Below are 17,660 nucleotides of genomic sequence, written 5' to 3' on the forward strand. Positions count from 1 at the left end.
TATTTATTTATTTATGTCATTACCAAAGTATGTCAGTGTTTACTTTTCATTACAGAAATGTGCATGATTGCTTTCTTCATCCCCACTGCAGCTAATTTATGAACTTATGAGTGTGTACGGTAGGAGACCAGGAACCCAATTCATTTACTTTGTGTAAGGAAAGAATATATTTAATGACAGGTATTTGAACCATTCCTAGACTTTACTAATTTACTTGCAGGGTGGAGGCCTGATAGAATTCTGACTCTGGACAAAATGCCCTTTTGTTTGTAAACTAAACTGCTTATGCTGTTTTCTCCTAGTGTTGATGCCTTTCTATTCAAAGAATTACATTGAAGAAGAATAATCTCCTGTCCTGTACACTGTTAGTAAAAGTTCGGTAAAATGGAATTTGGATCTTTTTAATGGAAAGAAAGGTGAAACACTCTTACGTATTATTGTATGAGTAGTTTTCCTTTTTTTTTTTTTTTTTTTTTTTTACAGAAATCTGTTACTGGATATAACTGTTGATAGGCTGATAGAACAGGAGATTTTTACCATTGCGCGTTGCTACCGTGTACCCGAAGAGGTGTGTACCGACGTGAACGTCTTAGTTACGCGGGCCCAGGAAAAGCTCAGGAGAGACATATTTGAGCATTTCGACAAAGCCATTTCTACCTGTGTGTATGAAGATCGAGAAAAGTAAGCCTTGTTTTATTGATTCTCATAAAGTATTTAGGTACTTTAAACACTGAGTAATAAAGGCATTTATATTTTATCCAACTGGGCAAAAAGAAAATTGAGATGTCTCTTTATACTCCACTACTTAGCAAGGCCACCTGAAATTGTTAGGGGATAGGGCCAAATAAAGATAGCCCAAATCAGCAATCAAGATGTCACATGGCTTAGTTCTGACGTGTCATCTTACATTCCTTTATTGGGATTTATAAACAGGCCTTTGGTAATACAGAGAACAGGGAATTTACATGTAAACTTTCTATTGAATTTCTTTGAAATTATTTCCTAAAAAATAATGGAACTCAGTATAATCTATTTCTAATATATTGCTATGTTTGTTGAGTTCATTAAGTCATTGTTATATACACTGGAGTATAGCCATCTTCATACGTTTTGGGATTTATCTAACCCATAGACCTGATACAGTGCAGGAGGTATAAATTGATTTTATTTGAAGTTGAAAAATCCTTACTGTTGCATATCATTACCATCTCTCCTGTCATCTTTTTGTTCACCTTCAGATTTGAAGTTGGGACCTATGTGGTCCGCTTGCTACCCTAAGTATTTTTGAAGGTCCCATAACTTATCTTAAAAATGGACATTGTTTTCTTAATCTATAACATATCCTCACTGAATTATTATATAGATGTTCTTTTTCCTTAAATCTTTAAGCCTCCTCAAGCCTCCTAGAGGAGGTATGGAGTAATCTTTGCCTCACAGTGTATCCCATGGCGGTGTCTGTCCTCCCTAATGCAAGTGTGCTCTTCTTTGGCTAAAGGAATACTTCTGGGTAGCAAGGGGCTGCATGACCTGGCTTTCTTCTGGATCTGACAAGTTTCGGTTCTACACAAACATTCTCATTGCATAGAAAAGAGCCCATTTCAGAATCACCAGATTCTGTTTCTGTATGGTACATGAAGGAACACTGGCTAAAGGAGAACTCAACAAGCATTTCTGGTGGAAAGGACTGTTGGGCCTCCTCTAGTGACAGCTACTCACATTTGACAAAATGGAAGTAAATGTTAAGCACCCCAACCCCAGCTGGACTCCAAATTATAAAGTTTGGGACCCACTACAAGACCAGAAAAATTCCTTAAAGGCATATCATACTTGTGTTGGAGGCTCTACGTACTTCTCAAATTAATACTTGTTTTCAAATATCAAAACCATTTTGGGGCTGGCCAGATAGCTCAGCAGACTAAAGTGCTGCTTAGGTTTGATCCCTAGCAAGCCATGCCAGCCCTGCCCCTAGGGCATGCTGAGATAGCAATTGAGATTGGGCATGGTGGCACATGCTTGTAATCCCAGTGTTGGGGAGGCTGAAAACAGGAGAATCACTATGAGTCTGATCTACATAGTGAGACCCTACAGGGTCCTGTAGACCCTGTACCAAATACATTAAAATTTTTTTTTTCTTTTTTTTTGACTAGTGGTCAAGAATGTAGATTGAATACTTAGAGCAACACTCATGGCTGTCATCCTTAATAGGTGACACCAACCCAGAATCTGAATCTTGAAGGAAAGGCCTTTCCTAAGGAGAAAATCTGGGGCTGGAGAGATAGCTCAGTAGAGGGCCTCAGTTCAGTCCCTGGTTCCCCCTAAAGGAAAAAAAAACCAAAAACCAGCAACAACAACAAAAAAAGAATAGGACAAAATCCAGTGACCTCTGGATGGAAATGCAACATGTCTGTTTTTTCTTACTGTGAATTCCAATACCAGTTTTCTTACTTATTTCCATATCACAGTTTTACAACATACAACTTTTTATTTTATTTTATTTTGCTTTTTTTTTCTCCTATAGCATGTAATTTTTTTTTTTTTTTTTTTTTTACCAGGTATTGAACTCAGGCCCTTGCGCTTGCCAGGGAAGAACTTATTCCACTGAGCCATCTCCCCTGCCCCCAGCATGTAATTTTTGACAAAAGAATATCAGGTATATAAAATCTCACTTTGCTTTGTTTCCATGCAGAAAAAATGTATTACCCAATAGTGAGATCAAAAGGGTGTGCAAGACCCACAGATTTCCTTTCAGTGATGATTTTCTAGACACCTTATTGTCCAGGTGAGTACAAGCTCCTACAGAGTTTTATTTTAAAGATTATTCTTACTTTTACATCAAACCTTATTCACTCTTGCTTGTTTGGATTATATCACTAACAACCCAGCTCTCTAATGCAAAAGGAAAAGTTAGTCAGATTTTGCAATGTATAGAGCCTATTAAGAATCACTGTTTCGTCTTTTGATATTAATTACACAGGTTTCAGGGTCAAAATGACATATACAATGTGGTATGAGGACTTAGGGTTATTAGGGCTGGGGCGATGGCTTGGTGGAATAAGTGCTTGTCTGGCAAGCAAGGGCCTGAGTTCAATCCCTGGTTCAGCAAAAAAAAAAAAAAAAAAAAAAAAAAGGACTTAGGGTTATTAACACAGGTCTCACCACTACTCCAGCATTAGATGTATACAGATTGTGGTGCTATAAAAGGAAAGTGCAATGAATTGCTTTCTAAAACTCATCATTTCTGTTGAATCTGACTTTTGACTTGGCAGTTTCACCCTCCTATTCATCCAGATTTTGGTCATCTTTTGTGTTTCCTATGGCATCATTTCACTCCCTCTTCTGACTTAATGTATCTTGATAATTCTGGTATCTTTGGCTTTGTGCTAGGCATTGTAGTTCTTGCTAGGATGCATTATTTCATTTTATCTTTAAAAACAGTTTGGTATATTCAGAACTTTTATCTTTCCTGTGTTATACATGAGGGTGTTGAGGTTAGAGAGAGAGAAGGTATTTGGTCTGAAGTCACATACTCTAGAAGAGTCATGACTTTACCCCTTTGCCTTTTAAATGCTCATCCTTTGTTTCTGATGACTTGGAATTATTGTCCACCGATAGCCACTACATAGTAGCACCTTGGTTCATGAACTTAATTTCTTTCCATGATTCTGGTAGCAAATTAAATTGAGTACTGAATCAAAATTCCCCATCAGGTCAACACTGAACCCAGCCACTGAATTTGATTAGGTTCTCATCCAATTCAATTGGCAGCTAGAATCACGGAATGAATTAAGTTTGTGCAGTGAGGTACCACTGTATGAGAATGACCTAACAGATCTCTTCTCCTCCCCGCCCCCCATCCACTCTTTCCTCTGTATTCCGTTATTATTCTTGTTCTGATTTGCATTTCTTTTTGAGTCTTCCTTGTAGGGCTTTACATTGGTATTTCTTCCACTAGTCTAAATTCTAAAATCTAACAACATCAGTAGTTAAATGTCTTTTGTGAGCAAAAGTGTCATCATGTCATTCCTATACTCGGAAGCCTTCTGTAATATTCCTTTGCTCTCTAAAAAAAGAGACACAGTCCTTACTACAGTGGTACCTCGGTTCATGAACCTAATTTGTTCCAGGATTCTGGAGCAAATGGATATGTTTATGTTTGTGCAGGAAAAATGGCTGTAGTGATGTTTGTCACCCAATGCAGTGGATGCAGTGTTTGCAAACGAAAACAAAATTCTGCCAAATGCTTCTGTTTGTGAAGCAAATTGCTTGCAAATGAAAGTGTTTGCGCACCAAGGTACCACTGTATTTCTCCTGTTATCTATGCCTTAGTGTTCATCTCATGTAAGGGCTATGAGACAAAAAGAGAAACAGAAGGAACAGATAAAAACAAACCCCATCAGGGAGAACTAAGGTCCAAGGTGTCAAGAACAGACTCCAGAAGAGGACACATCCAGCTAGATATGTACAGTACATTTATTGGATTGACCTTAGAGTGATTTTTCTAGACTGTCACCTCTGTTTGTTTTGCCTCAACTCTATTTGCTCTTATTTGCTAGTAGCAGTCTGAAGGATAGATAAGTCATTCAAGTGTAAAAGACCTGAGATGAAATAGCAGATCTCGAAGTTAGGATTGCCCTTCCTTAGCACACCCCCAGTGCCCACCCCTTCCCCCGTAGTCCAGCACAGTGGGTCATCTCACATTTCATACAAACTCTTCCTGCCTTCCCATTTTCTATTTTTTTCTCTGGCTGTTTATTCTCATTGTCTCTCTTTCTCCCTCCCCTCCCCTTCCTTCTCCTCCTAGACTCTCCTACTGGGGATGGAACCCAGGACCTTATGCATGCCAGGCAAGTGCTATACTTCTGAGTGACACCTCTGGGTCTTCTCTATTTCTTTTTTGCAGAACTGGAGACTGAACTCAGGTCCTTGCGCTTGCCAGGGAAGCACTTATTTCACTGAGCCATCTCCCCGGCCCCCTTCTCTATTTCTTTAATAGGAAATAGTTACTAATGTTCTTCAGTTGCTCAAAGGCAGCTCTTCTCTCCAGAGCCATGTTCATGGCACCTCCTACAGCCTTGCGTTTGTTTGGCTGATGATTGGAATGAGTATCTCTTCAATATTCTCACCACACATTTACATTTTGTTTTTGGTCTCAGAGCTTGCAATAAAGAGTGCTGGCTTTGCCTTTGATCCTTTTAGATGCAGTTACCTGTTCGATTTACCACCTGTAAAATCGAGTTGACACATCTACTATGTCCCTTGTATTCTTTAAATCTACTTCCTAGCTCTGTGAACTTGTGCAACAATTTTGACCTCCTTGAATCCCTAACTCCTTACCTCTAAAAAGAGGTAACATACTTACTTCCCACCTGGTGCTAAGAATTGACTGGGGCCTAGGAAAGAAGTACAAGTTGGGGGCCATAGGCTACAACATCTGAGTAGAAATGAACTAGAAATCTCTCTCTCTCTCTCTCTCTCTCTCTCTCTCTCTCTCTCTCTCTCTCTCTCTCTTCCTTTCCTACATGCTTGCATTCATCTTAAGGAGTGATTACATATACTTAACATATCTTGATTCTTTTTAGTGCCCTCCTCTCCCCTTCCTTGCCCTTCTGTCTGCCCTTAGATTCCCTTCTCATTTGTGAACTAGCTTTTTTCATGGAGGAAGCTTGTTTTAGGAGAGTTGGATCTGCATGCTTTTCGCATATTAAGCTGTCTTCTCGTCAGGAAGCTGTGGATGTTTATTAGATTATCTCTTGATTGGCTTACAGATGAGTTGTCCTGGGAAGTTCAGTAATGTGGGAGCCTGGCCTCTGGAGGACCTAGAAGTTTCTGATCTAGTGCTGAGGCCACCAAGTCATTGTCCTATCATCCTCCCATTCTCAGAAGACTGTTTTGTCTTTGTCTTTACGATTTGACATTTAATGCAAAAAGACGATTCGACAACTTGCTTCGAAGCTGTCTCCGTGTCCGAACACATCTGTCTCGGAGCCCGGCTTAGCTTGGAAAAGGTCATCCCTCTCCGCCACTCAGCAGACCATGTTGTCTAACTTTGCCTCTAATTGTGCGGTGACCCTTCTCCACACTCAGGGGAAACTTCAGACTAATCAGATTAGAAAATGTCTCATTCCCATTCCCCTCTCTCTCCAGTATGCCCTGCCATGATTTGGGTCACATGCTTGGTGTTTTGCATCATCTCCGCAGATTCCTTTCAAAGACGCCCTAATTCCTAATGGGCCCATCAGCCTGCAGCTTGCATTTATACTCCACATTCTTATTGTTCCCCACAGACTTGACGGGGCTTTATGGAGCCTTGACCAGAGTCTCTTTCTGTACAGCCTTCCTCATGGCGTGCTAAGCCAGAGCCCCCTCTGACGTCTGCGATCTCCCGTGGGAGGCAGGCATAGAGGTTGTGGATTTCGTTCAACACATACTCAGCCCAGGCGGTAGATTGACCTACCTTGAGATGAGGCTGCATAACCCTTCTGTACAAATTCGGATCACAAGATGCAAAACAGGATGACTAATGGATCGGGCTCTTTCTTTTACCCAGTGACTGTTACCCAGGCATTTCTCCTCTACCCCGTGTTTTGATACTAAGATTTCCCTTCTATTCCATTTTTATTGTTCTTGTAATTCAAGTAGGTCTTGTGCTTGTCTGAGTTTGTCACAACCCAAGCTACAATCTGGACTTAAATCTTTTCGCTTCCAGTTGCTCCAGCTTTGATCAGTTTGTGTTGTGAGAGGCAGTACGAGGTCACTTTCCTTGCCACACAAATGTAGTTCACGAATGAGCAGAGCATCAGGCGTGAAGGTCTTAATTAGGGGTGGTTATTACCCATCAAGAATAGGAGTAACACTTCATATTGATACAGTGCTAAGGACCTAAGAATATTCTGTGAATGTTTGAGCATATTAAAAGGTTTATTTTAATTGATTGAGTTCATTATTCCTCATTACATTAGGGTGGACACAGAAGTACAAGGGGAGTCTCTCGCGGAAAGAGCATTTCAAAGCCAAGGCAGATCGCGAGTGGAACTAGAATCAGGATTCCCCAGGAGAGCCTAAGCCTTTGCTTCTGGTGCAGTGCTGGGTTGGAGACTGTATCTCATTCACTTTTGTACCTTAGGAGACCTGTCTGGCACTGGCACACTCAGTGTACGGGTTTGGGCTTTGTCTGACCTGACTCTGGAGCCCTGCTCCAATTCTTTGCCAATGTGAATCTTGTACTCTTAGCCTTCATGTGGATGTGAATGTCTCTTGGTACCACTTACCAAGAATTCTGGTTCTCAATCCACAAGAGATGGAGAGAATTTTGACCTCTTTCCATCTTGTACTTCTTGGGGGACTCAGGAGTGAAGAGATAGTCTCTTCCACTGCCTGTGGCCTTCTGAATCTAGACTTGAGTAACCAGAAATTCAAGCGCAGCTCTTCCCCCATCAGCTCCGTCCTAAGCTGGTCTTTTATAGATGCCTTTGGGTTCCAGGGAATGCCTTAGACTCAGCCTCCCAAGAGAGCTTGTGCCTCCTCCAGAAAGATCAGTTAAAATGGAAAAAGTTAATGGGGCTTTAAAATCATCTCATTATGCTCTATCCAGAGCTGCCCCCGCTCCCCCTGCAGAGGTGCGGGTGGGCTCATGTCGTTTCCCCCAGCAGTACCTGGCAGTGAGGGGGGCACTCATTGAACCCTGTGGCTGCTGCTGTCGAAGATGGAGGTACTAATGATGTTTTTCAGAAAAGAATGCTGCGCTCTCTCTCTTGTCCTTGCTGTCACTCTTGCTCTCCTTTCTCCTTCCCTCTTTCCCTCTCGCTTTCTTTCCTACATCTTTTCTTCTTCTCTGTGTCACACATGCTCACCTGTCGACCCAGATGCTCAGATGCTTTTTGCTTTTTCAAATAGAAGGTGATTTTTAGTGGAAGTTTCTTTTCTTTAATCCCCAAACATGTGGACCAACAGAACACTGATTGTACAGTTCGTACTTGGCAGCTGTGACCCACCTCACTGACGATCTCTGTGCTGGAATGAAAACAGGAATTTAAAGCCCTGGCATGTAGACATAAGCAGTTACTCACTGGCAGCTTAAGCAATACTGTCTTGCCAACCCTAAGTTTTAGTAACCTACCTACAACGGAGTGGCCAGAGCTTTTCTTTTTCTCAAGTGCATGACCTCGAAGACCTTAGCGAGCTCTTTCCAGGAGCCCGCGGGGTGCCCCCTCCCCATGTTTGCTGGTAGTGATCTAAAATCAAGTGTACTCAGGTGAGTCCAAAAGGGGTCTTCATTGCCCTCCTTCCCCTCCAGTCCCTTCCTCTCATCAATGAGGTAGCCTTTGCAAGAGAGCGGAGTCAGGTTCTTCTTCAGCAAAATACAGCTGCTCCTCAGCTTTTAGGTCCGCAGAGGATGGAAATGAAGAGCTCATTATTACTCCCTGTGGCAAGGAGGCGGATGGCTGCTGCACCTTTCAAGCCATTCATCGTTTTGGGGAGGGGGAAACGCACACATCAGTTAAGTGTCCCATTAGACTCACTTCTAAGAACTCCCACCTAGCAAGGCCTCAGGAAGCATGTTTTCAGGCTGTTATTATTTAGAGAGGAACCGGAGAAATTGGCCCCCATCCCCCTTCTTCCACAAACATGTCTCTTAGTTTGTGAAGTGAAGGAAATGGTGAATTGCCTAAGTATCAAAGGGAAAGAAGAATTTATGGAGGCTTTAGGAAAACACTTTTAGTGCTGTGAGCGGGACTTAAAAGTAAGGAGGCGGACTTTTTAACAAGCATAGAAACACTTAAAAGCCGCATTAGTGCTGCCCTTTAGGGCAGTCGTCCTGGAAGGCTGTGCACCAATTCCAACAATGTTGCCGTAGAAAGTCCCTCTTTGGAATTGCCTTCAAAGCCTTCTCAAATGAATTTCTTCCAGAGTGGCAAATTTCTCTCCTTTGACCATGGACCACAGTTTTAGCAAGAGCCAGATGTCCTTCTGGGAGGAGTAGAGAACTCAGGTGGAGAATCCAGATCACATTGTTGTTTGAAAGCCCAGTGTGACTATGAAATAAGCAGATCTATTTTCTGTATATATATATATTTTTTACCAGATTATTTTGAAAGGATGGCTGGGGTTTGGCAAATGATGCCTTTAGTCATGAGATGGATGTGTGATGGGTGATGGGACGGACAGTGGCCTGCAGAGGTACCCGGATGCAGTGACTGGCCTGCCTCTCTCAGTACCTTCATACTCAAACCGCCATTTTTGAACTGTTTTCCCATTTGGTCCTCTTTCTCCAACTGGTCCTGTTGTTAGAACTGGAGTTCTTTGTATCTAAGTTGTTTTTTATAACCTCCTCTAACAAGCATAGTGTATATCAAAGAGTACATGTTATAGTGGAAAATGATGACGTGAAAAAGGTCACCACATCAGCCATCCAGGAGAGAAGCTCCAAGTAGGTTTTGGGAGCAGGGATGAAGACAGAAGAAACTCATGTCAAGTGAACAGGCTCTCAAATAGGAGCGCTCTTTTCTTTCCAAGACTGACGTTTCCATGTTTATTACCTAGAAAAACATGTTTCAGGGTCTCTTATCTTTTCAACACTGTTAGTTTTTTTTTTTTTTTTTTTTTTTTGTATCAAACTGATGCATGTTCATGGTCAGAAGTAACCCAGTTATTCTGAAAAGCTTATTCCAACAAAAGCACACTCTGGTAGTCTCCGAAGAAGCTTTCAATGCTCCTAGCTGCTTTTCTGCGCGTTGGAATAGCACAAACTCACTGGTATTTCTTGACTTATTATTTGTAGATACTATCTGCTAACTTCCTGTTATGATGATCAAGAATCTAGCATAATCTGGATTCCAGTCACTGTTTGTTCTTTCTGTATGTTCTTAGGGTCCTCTCTATTCCTGTTGTTCTGGAAGTTGGTGATGGGTGTGTGTGTGTGTATTCATTGTACTTACCATTTTATGAGCTCTTCTAGTTTGGAAATTGTGTGTTTTTGAGAATATTTCTATTAACTTTCCATTAATTATTTAATAATTTCAACCCTTCAATTTTTGTTCTTAGGAGAACTATTGTTAAGGTTTAGGAACTCTCAAATTGAGGTACTTGTGTCTTGCCAATTTTTCCATCTTTACTATGATGTATTTACGAAGGAGATTCCTCCACTTTCCACTCCAGGCCTTCTACTATCATATCTTTTAATGCCAAAAGCATGCTTTTAAGTCACGTGTTCTTTTCTTTTGTAGTCTTTTGATCTCTGTTTAGGAGGATGATACATCTTCTTGAACCCCATTTTTACCCTTTTACCCTCTGTTCCCAAAACACTCTTTGTCTCTCTGGGTCCTTTTATTTTCTCCTCTTGATTTTGGCTTTAGTGCTGGCTGCTTTCCTAGGGCCAGGGTAAGGGTTCTGTTCACTGCTAAGTTTCACTTCCCAGTAGGCTCCTAAGGCTTTGTCTTCATTAGGGAAGCTGGACATTTCTATGGAGCCATTCAGAGCACTGAGGGGAGTCCTAGCTTCTCGTGCGAGTGTAGGTGGTGGGTAGAGTGGGAGAGGAGAGGAGACTCGAGCATGGCCACCAGGATTCTGAGAAACAGGAAGGCGAGGAATGTAGACCCTGGGGAGGCCATGTGCATTCCTGTAGGGTGTTTAATTATGTGTCACCTTCCCCAGACTGGAGCGTCTTTGGCTGAGTGTCTCTGGAGAGCAAGCCTGTGTCCCCTGCGGGGGGAGGGGCAGTGCAGGCTTTCAAGCAGTCCTGGTTGCCAGCGCCTTATCCCTGTCTTTATCATGGCACGAGTCTCTTCCGAGTTCTGTGGGCGATGTGGACTGGTATTTCAGTGCCACCCATCCTCCAGCTGTGGGTGCTTAGGGCTTACCTTCCTTTCCTCAGCTCTGCCAAGTGCATTTCCAGTCCTTGATCTGCTCTTCATCTGCGAAAACATTTTGAAATCTCTTTTCCAGTGTTGTCTTTCCTCTAGCTAGTTATCTTTGCCATTGTGTTTCTTCCTTTGTTGTTTCACCCTTTTTCCCTTGTAGATAAAATGTAGGACTTGATGCAAAGGAGTTAGAAATATTTATGATCAATTCATCATGATTTATTGTGACTCTGTCCACTTACCAAGATCAAAGGATTCTTCCGAAGAAATCTCAGCTGTTTTTCTCTTTCTTTTTCGCTTCTCTCTCCCTCCCTGCCTTCCTTCCTTCCTTCTCCCCACCCCTCCTTTTTTTTGAAGACAGTCTTAAACTCACTATGTAGCCTAGGGTGCCCTCTAGGGGAATCTTCCTGCCTCGTGGAAATCTTCCTGCCTCAGCCTCCAGAGTGCTACAATTATAGGCATATGCCACCACACCCCGTGTATCTGTTTTTTTGTTTTGGGGGGCTTTTTTGTATTTTTAGAGAAGGGTCTACAGGATATTCAGGATCTCACTACTAGATCAGACTCATAGTGATCCGCCTGTTTACAGCCTCCCAAGAGCTGGGATTACAGGCATGTGCTACCACACTCAGTCTCAATTGCTGTCTCAGCGCACCCCAGGGTGCGGGGCTGGCACTACAGGACCGGGTATGGAACACCTGGCCCTTGTGCCTGCTTGCATGTGCTTTAATCCACTGAGCTATTTGGCGGGCCCTGTTTTTGAAATTTTTAAAAAGTTATTTATTTGTTTGATACTCGGTCTCACTACACAGTTCAGACTCATAGACTCAGTGATCCACCTCTCTCAGCCTCCCTAGTGCTGGGATTACAGGCATGTATTACCACACCCAGTTTCAGGGCTGGCACGGCATGTGGTACCAGAGATTGAACTCGGGTCCTTGTGCTTGCCAGGCAGGCACTTAGATAGCTGAGCTATCTCCCCAGCCCCTGTGTAACTCTTTCAATTGAAAGATCTATTTGTCATTATTTTTTTCCCCTATTCTCCTTGGTAGAAGTGCAGGGCAGTCTGCCACACATTGAAGTCTTCAAAGACACAGAGGAAGAGAAAAGCTTGGAGTATTTTTAACATGTTAGCTAACTCTTCCTTTAAGCTTGGCTCTGGTATTTTGGAAAGATGAATTGTTTTGTTTCTTTTCAAACACAAAATCTGCATATCATTTTCAGCTTTGTACACTTTCATTTACAACTTTTGATTCTTTTTTGAGTATCATTTGATTCAGAACTATCCTTCCCCAAAATCCTCCAAAGTGGTTAAATGTGTAGAGTTTCGCTTGTCATTACTGGGCAGAAAAGAGGGCTGAGCATTTGGGGCAAACCAAGTAAATGTGAGCAAATATCCTAGTTAGTGGGGTCTAGCAGAACTTCCTGTAGTACCTCTTAGGGATTTTTTCTGAGAGTTCCAGTGCCATCATCTAGGGCAAATGCAAATTCATGCAGAGTGATTCAGGTAAGGGGAACTTCAGGAAGACCTTCCTAAGGAAGTGACATTGGAACGGAGACTTTGCCAACAGAGGGACCAGAAGGTGCAGATGCCTTGCATGTCTGAGAAGCGCCTCAGCATGATCAGGGAAGCTGAAGAAGGCCAGTCTATTTGCGACACTAGGGGAGAGCTAGGGAGAGTTCTCAATGAGGAGCTACAGTCAGAGCTTAGCAGGAGCCAGATCAAATTGGGTTTTACAAGACCTGATGAGGAGTTAGCTTGCATTCTGAGTGGACTGAGAAGCCATTGGAGGACTCAAGCAAGGACGTGATTGAAGGGCCAGCCAAATAGTTTAGTGGATTAAAGCACCTGCAAGCAGGCACAGAGGTTGGGGTTCAATCCCCAGGCCTGCCATGCCCGCCCTGCCCCTAGTGCGCACTGAGAGAGCAATTGAGACTGGGCGTGGTGGCGCGCACCTGTAATCCCAGCTCTTGGGAGGCTGTAAACAGGCGGATCACTACGAGTCCAATCTAGTAGTAAGACCCTGAACACCCTGTAGACCCTTCCCTAAAATATAAAAGAAATAAATAAATTAGTTAATTAAAAAAAAAAAGAAGTGGTTGAGTGAACATGTGTTACAAAGATGGTGGTCTGCTACATGAGAGTAGATAGAGGTAGCAAGACCAGAACGGGAACCAATTGCTGTACTCCAAGTGAGAAATGAGCGATTTGGATTAGGGAGTAGTAAGTAGCAAGAGGTACACAGAAGAAGGCCGATTTGCAATATGCTGTGGTTGTGCAACCCACTGGACTGCTTCGTAGATTGCATGTGAGCAGGGAAGTCTGACATGGTCCTAAATCCATTTGGCAGTCGAGTGACTGGTTCTCAAATTAGTGAAGTACTTACATTGCTGAGCTCTAGGATTAAATAAGTGTTTCTTGTAGTTCATGTTATGGGAATTTACTAACAATTGCATACTGTAAGGGAAGGACAGAGACAGTTATTTCATTGGTGGTCTCATCTAATTTCCCAATCCTGCGCCTTTAAATATTATGTAAATAGTCAATGAGGCCTACACGTGTGTCTTCAAGGCGACTTTTTTCTTGAACAGCAGACTCACAATCCCAGCTGCTTTATCCCCATCAAAATGTAACATATCCAAACTGAACTCAGAGTCTTGCCTTATAACCTGCCGCCCCTGTAGTCTTTCTCATCTCAGTTGGGGCAGCTCCGTGTTTCCAGTTGATAAATAAGACAAAAGTCTTTACACAATCTTGAATCTTCCTTCTGTGTCTTATACACTATGTACATTCTGGAATCATAAAACCTTCCAAATTAGCCACATCTTACTGCCACCACTTTCCTTGCATCAGTTGGAGTCATCTTGCTAAAAATATATTTGCTTCAGGGCCAGCAAGATAGCTCAGCGGACTAAGCACCTGCTTAGGTAAGCACAGTGCACCAGGGTTTGATCCCCAGCACCACATGCCACACCGGCCCTGCCCCCCGGGTGTGCTGCACCGGTGATGGAGTCCGGGCATGGTGGCGCACACTGGTAATCCCTGCCCTGGGGAGGCAGAACACAGGAGGATTAATACAAGTTTGAGCTGTGTAGTGAGATCCTGTACAAACCAAAACAAAACAAAAAACTAAAAATATATTTGCTTCTATCTTACTCCATTCAGGCTGCTACCACAGAAGGCGCAAACTAGGTGGCTTATAAGCAACAGAAAACCATTTTTTACATTTTTACAAGCTAAGTCCAAGATCGAGGTGATGACAGATTCAGTGTCCGGGTCATAGGTGACTTCTTTCCTCCAGGTCCTCATAGCAGAAGAGGCAAGGGAGCTCTCTGGGGTGTCTTTTTTGTAAGAGAGCTAATATTCATGAGGGCTCTGCCTATGATACTGATATAAACACTTCTCCCCTAACAGTTTCATACTGATGACTGGGTTTCAACACATGCATGGGGGGCAGTGGTAATCATTCTTGACCTTGAGGGGCTGAGCATTTTTCAGTATAGTAAGGGCTAGTGGCTCTCACTTTTCCTTAAAATAAAAGTCAAACTCTACATGACCTCCTCCTGACTTCGCCTCCTCCTCAGAGATTAAGAAGGACTTTCTTCAAGGCCCCTTGCTAATGGCAAGGTTCTCACAAAACAGGTTTTGTTGATTGAGTTCTAGTTCTTCCCCTAAACGTACACAAATAAAATAATAGTCCTGCATCCTGGCTACAAATATTTCCATAAAGAGAGTATGTCCTTTCAAGGAATTGAAATGGTCAGTGAGCCAAAACTGAAAGGATAAACAGCGGTAGGGGGCAGCCTATTGGAGCTGTAGCCCAGAGTCCTTGGCCAAAGCAAATGGACACAGAAGAATTACAGAGCTCCCTCTCCCTCTTCTGCTTACTCTGTGTATTCCACTTTGTTTAAATGAATGAGTCGATGTAACCCCATTTTGTAATATTTATCATTGCTAATTTTTATTAGTTTGTAAATATAAACTATTCTTAACACTTTGTGAAGAAAGACAAAGTGTTTATGGGCAGGAGCCTAGGGAAAGGGGGTTGGAACAAAAACTTAGTGACAAACTACCCTTACTCTTTTCTTAAAAAAAAAAAAATGGTTCTACAAGGTCAAGAGATATTTATTTAACCTTAAAAAAAAAAGAGATATTTATTTAACCTTATAGAGTGGCAGCATGTGGTCAAGTTAAGGATATGTGGCATTAGATATCCTTAGTATTTCAGTAAGAAGTATTTAGGCACTGCTTATGTGATTATAATAATTGTGTTGAAATTATTGTGGGTTTGTTTGTTTGCCATGCTGAGCGCTGAACCTGTGTCCTTTACACTGAGATATAGGTGCTTGGCTCTTTTTCAAGTCACTAAATTGCACGGGTGAGACTCAAACCTGTTATCTTCTTTCAGGTGTGAGCTACCATGCTTATCTGAAATTATTGTATTTTAATGGCCAAAGCATTATTATGGTTAATGATGAATGAAAGCCTGAAATAGTGGTATAAGAAATACGTTACTTTTTGTCTATGTCCTTAGCACCCTGAATGTGCCCAATCTCGTCGGATCATGGAAACTAAGCAGGGACGGGCCTGGTTAATACTTGGATGAAAGAAATGTTATTTTTCATCTGTACTATTATGGCTCAAGATAAGGATTTTTTTTCAGGGGGTGGTTTGGCTCAGGCTACCTTACGGGCGGGTCTGGTGAGGCATGTGGAGTTGGGTATCGAACCACGGTCTCCTGGGCCTGAATGTGTTTGCCAAAGCGGGCACTTAAACAACTGAGCTAACCTGCAAGCCCCCAATGGCTCAAGATAATAATACGTTAATTTTTTTCAAAAGAAAATGGTCTTCTTTTTCTGATTAAAACTGTAAGATAATCTATATGTTATAAAAAATTATAAAGAAAAGGTCCAAATCATAATTTCTTTCCAGAAATAGTTGTTCTTAGTATATAAGTCTATTCTTACCACTCTTTTTCTGTGCCTTTTTATATAAATATAAGACTAAAGTAGGATCACAAATATACATCTTATTTTATAACTTCTTTTTAGTCAACAATATATCAAGAACATACTTATATATATGACAGCAACTCTGGATCTAAATAACCCCCTTTATGACCATATGATAAGTGGTAAAGATGCCTTCTATTATTTCTAAAAATATACTAGTAGACAAAATTAATCCAGTCTTATCTGAAAGATTTAACAGGTACAGTATATACTTTAAAAATATAAAAACATTTTATTTTACTGACGTAATATCAACCACTAAACTAAAATAGCATTCAAATATTAAGAAAACATAGCACTATTCATAGTTGCTAAATATAAAGTTTATTTCTTTGGTAGCTACAACAAATATTTGTTGAACACCCACTACATGATGTAGATATTGGGAGTAATTTGGTGAAATAGCTAAAAAACCTGCTCTTGAAAATTTATATTCTGAAAGATCAGAAGTAGATAGTAAGGTAATAGGAGGTAAAAAAAATATCAGACATTAAAGAGTACATGATAATATATTTTCATGGTTCTGAGCTGTGCAAATTGAATCAAATTACATATTTTCAGGTTTGAAGATAGTGAAGGACAAATAGATTATAAGTCATTTTTCAATGCCCTGAACTGGAGAACGAATCGAATGCCGGATTTGCAAGCCCCAGATTACCTTAAAGAGGTAAGATTAGAACCTATTTTCAAAATGAGCTCTGGCTCTCTCCCTTGCATTTCAGTATCCTGTATCTTTAAATTAATTTCCAATGTAAAATATCAGCGTCGGTGCTTTTGGAAAAAGTGCTCATGATGTTCCTGGGTATTGTGTTCAAGCCTAATTCGCTTTCCATGCTCTGCAAACATCTGCTCTACAAGAGCATGACTTTTCTTATGCAGCTGGGTTTTTGTAAAACCTCAGTCACATCCAATTATATAGAAAATAGGATAATAGGTTACAGTTATAAATAGATTTAAAAAAAAACCCACCATTATCAAGGGATTCTGGTAACATCATTATGGGCCACCAAGCGCCTGTCTCCACGGGTACCCGTGCCTCGAAGCCCCAGTGTATCTGTGTGCACAGGTTTGGGGAGGGCGTAACAATAGAGCACAGGGATGAGTGTTTCACAGTGGAGCCGAATATAAAATAAAAATTCAGTAGAGACATGCTTGGTTGGGGACAACAAAGTTCATGTGATCCGATGGTGTTCTCAACACTGTGGAATTGTCTGAATGCTCTCCGATCTCTTTGGACCAATTGTCTTTGAGGACTGAGTGGGTGGGTGGCAGTTTGTTTGTATTTTAGCATGCTCCAGAAATTGATTTGCTTGGGAAAGTCTCTTGATAAAGCAAATATCATGTAGTTGATGCTCTCAGAAAGGATGCATTTATTCCTCCTGGTCTCCGCTGACCAGTTCCTTCTGGCCCTAGCCGGTCAAGTGCCCCTGGGGGTTTCCTCAGGCATGCAGCCACTCCAGTGTCAAGGACAGCTGGTCAACTTCCAGATGGTTGGGACAGTGGTGCCTTAGTCAAAACAGAGCTGAGTGATTTGATTCATTCAGTTTAATTTACCTTGTTCATTTATAGATTTCATCCTTAGACAAGTAAGGATTAAGTATCTGCCCTCAGCGTGTTCGTGCTCTGTACTGGGGTCCAGAGACAAAGACCCTCGTTGCCGTTGCTGCCTTTGTGGGAGCCGCTGCTGGGCAGTCAGAGCACTCAGGCAAAAGAGTGTGGTGTGACACAACCTTGTGGGATGAGGAGGAAGCTGCTCTATCAGGAGGAAGGGCGGGAAGTGCTCTCGGGGAG

General features: G+C 41.8%; 1 protein-coding gene across 1 annotated transcript in view; it reads left to right on the forward strand.

The window, feature by feature from the left end:
* The window catches only part of Efhc2 (EF-hand domain containing 2), a 203,716-nt gene that overhangs the window by 170,707 nt on the left and 15,349 nt on the right, over positions 1-17,660 (forward strand). The window contains exons 12-14 of the mRNA XM_012517859.2: positions 484-681; positions 2,687-2,779; positions 16,431-16,536. Coding sequence (XP_012373313.1) covers positions 484-681; positions 2,687-2,779; positions 16,431-16,536 — 397 coding nt within the window. The remainder of the gene's footprint in view (positions 1-483; positions 682-2,686; positions 2,780-16,430; positions 16,537-17,660) is intronic.

The sequence above is a fragment of the Octodon degus genome, unplaced genomic scaffold (assembly GCF_000260255.1).
Source record: "Octodon degus isolate 3935 unplaced genomic scaffold, OctDeg1.0 scaffold00223, whole genome shotgun sequence".
In the NCBI taxonomy this organism is placed as follows: domain Eukaryota; kingdom Metazoa; phylum Chordata; class Mammalia; order Rodentia; family Octodontidae; genus Octodon; species Octodon degus.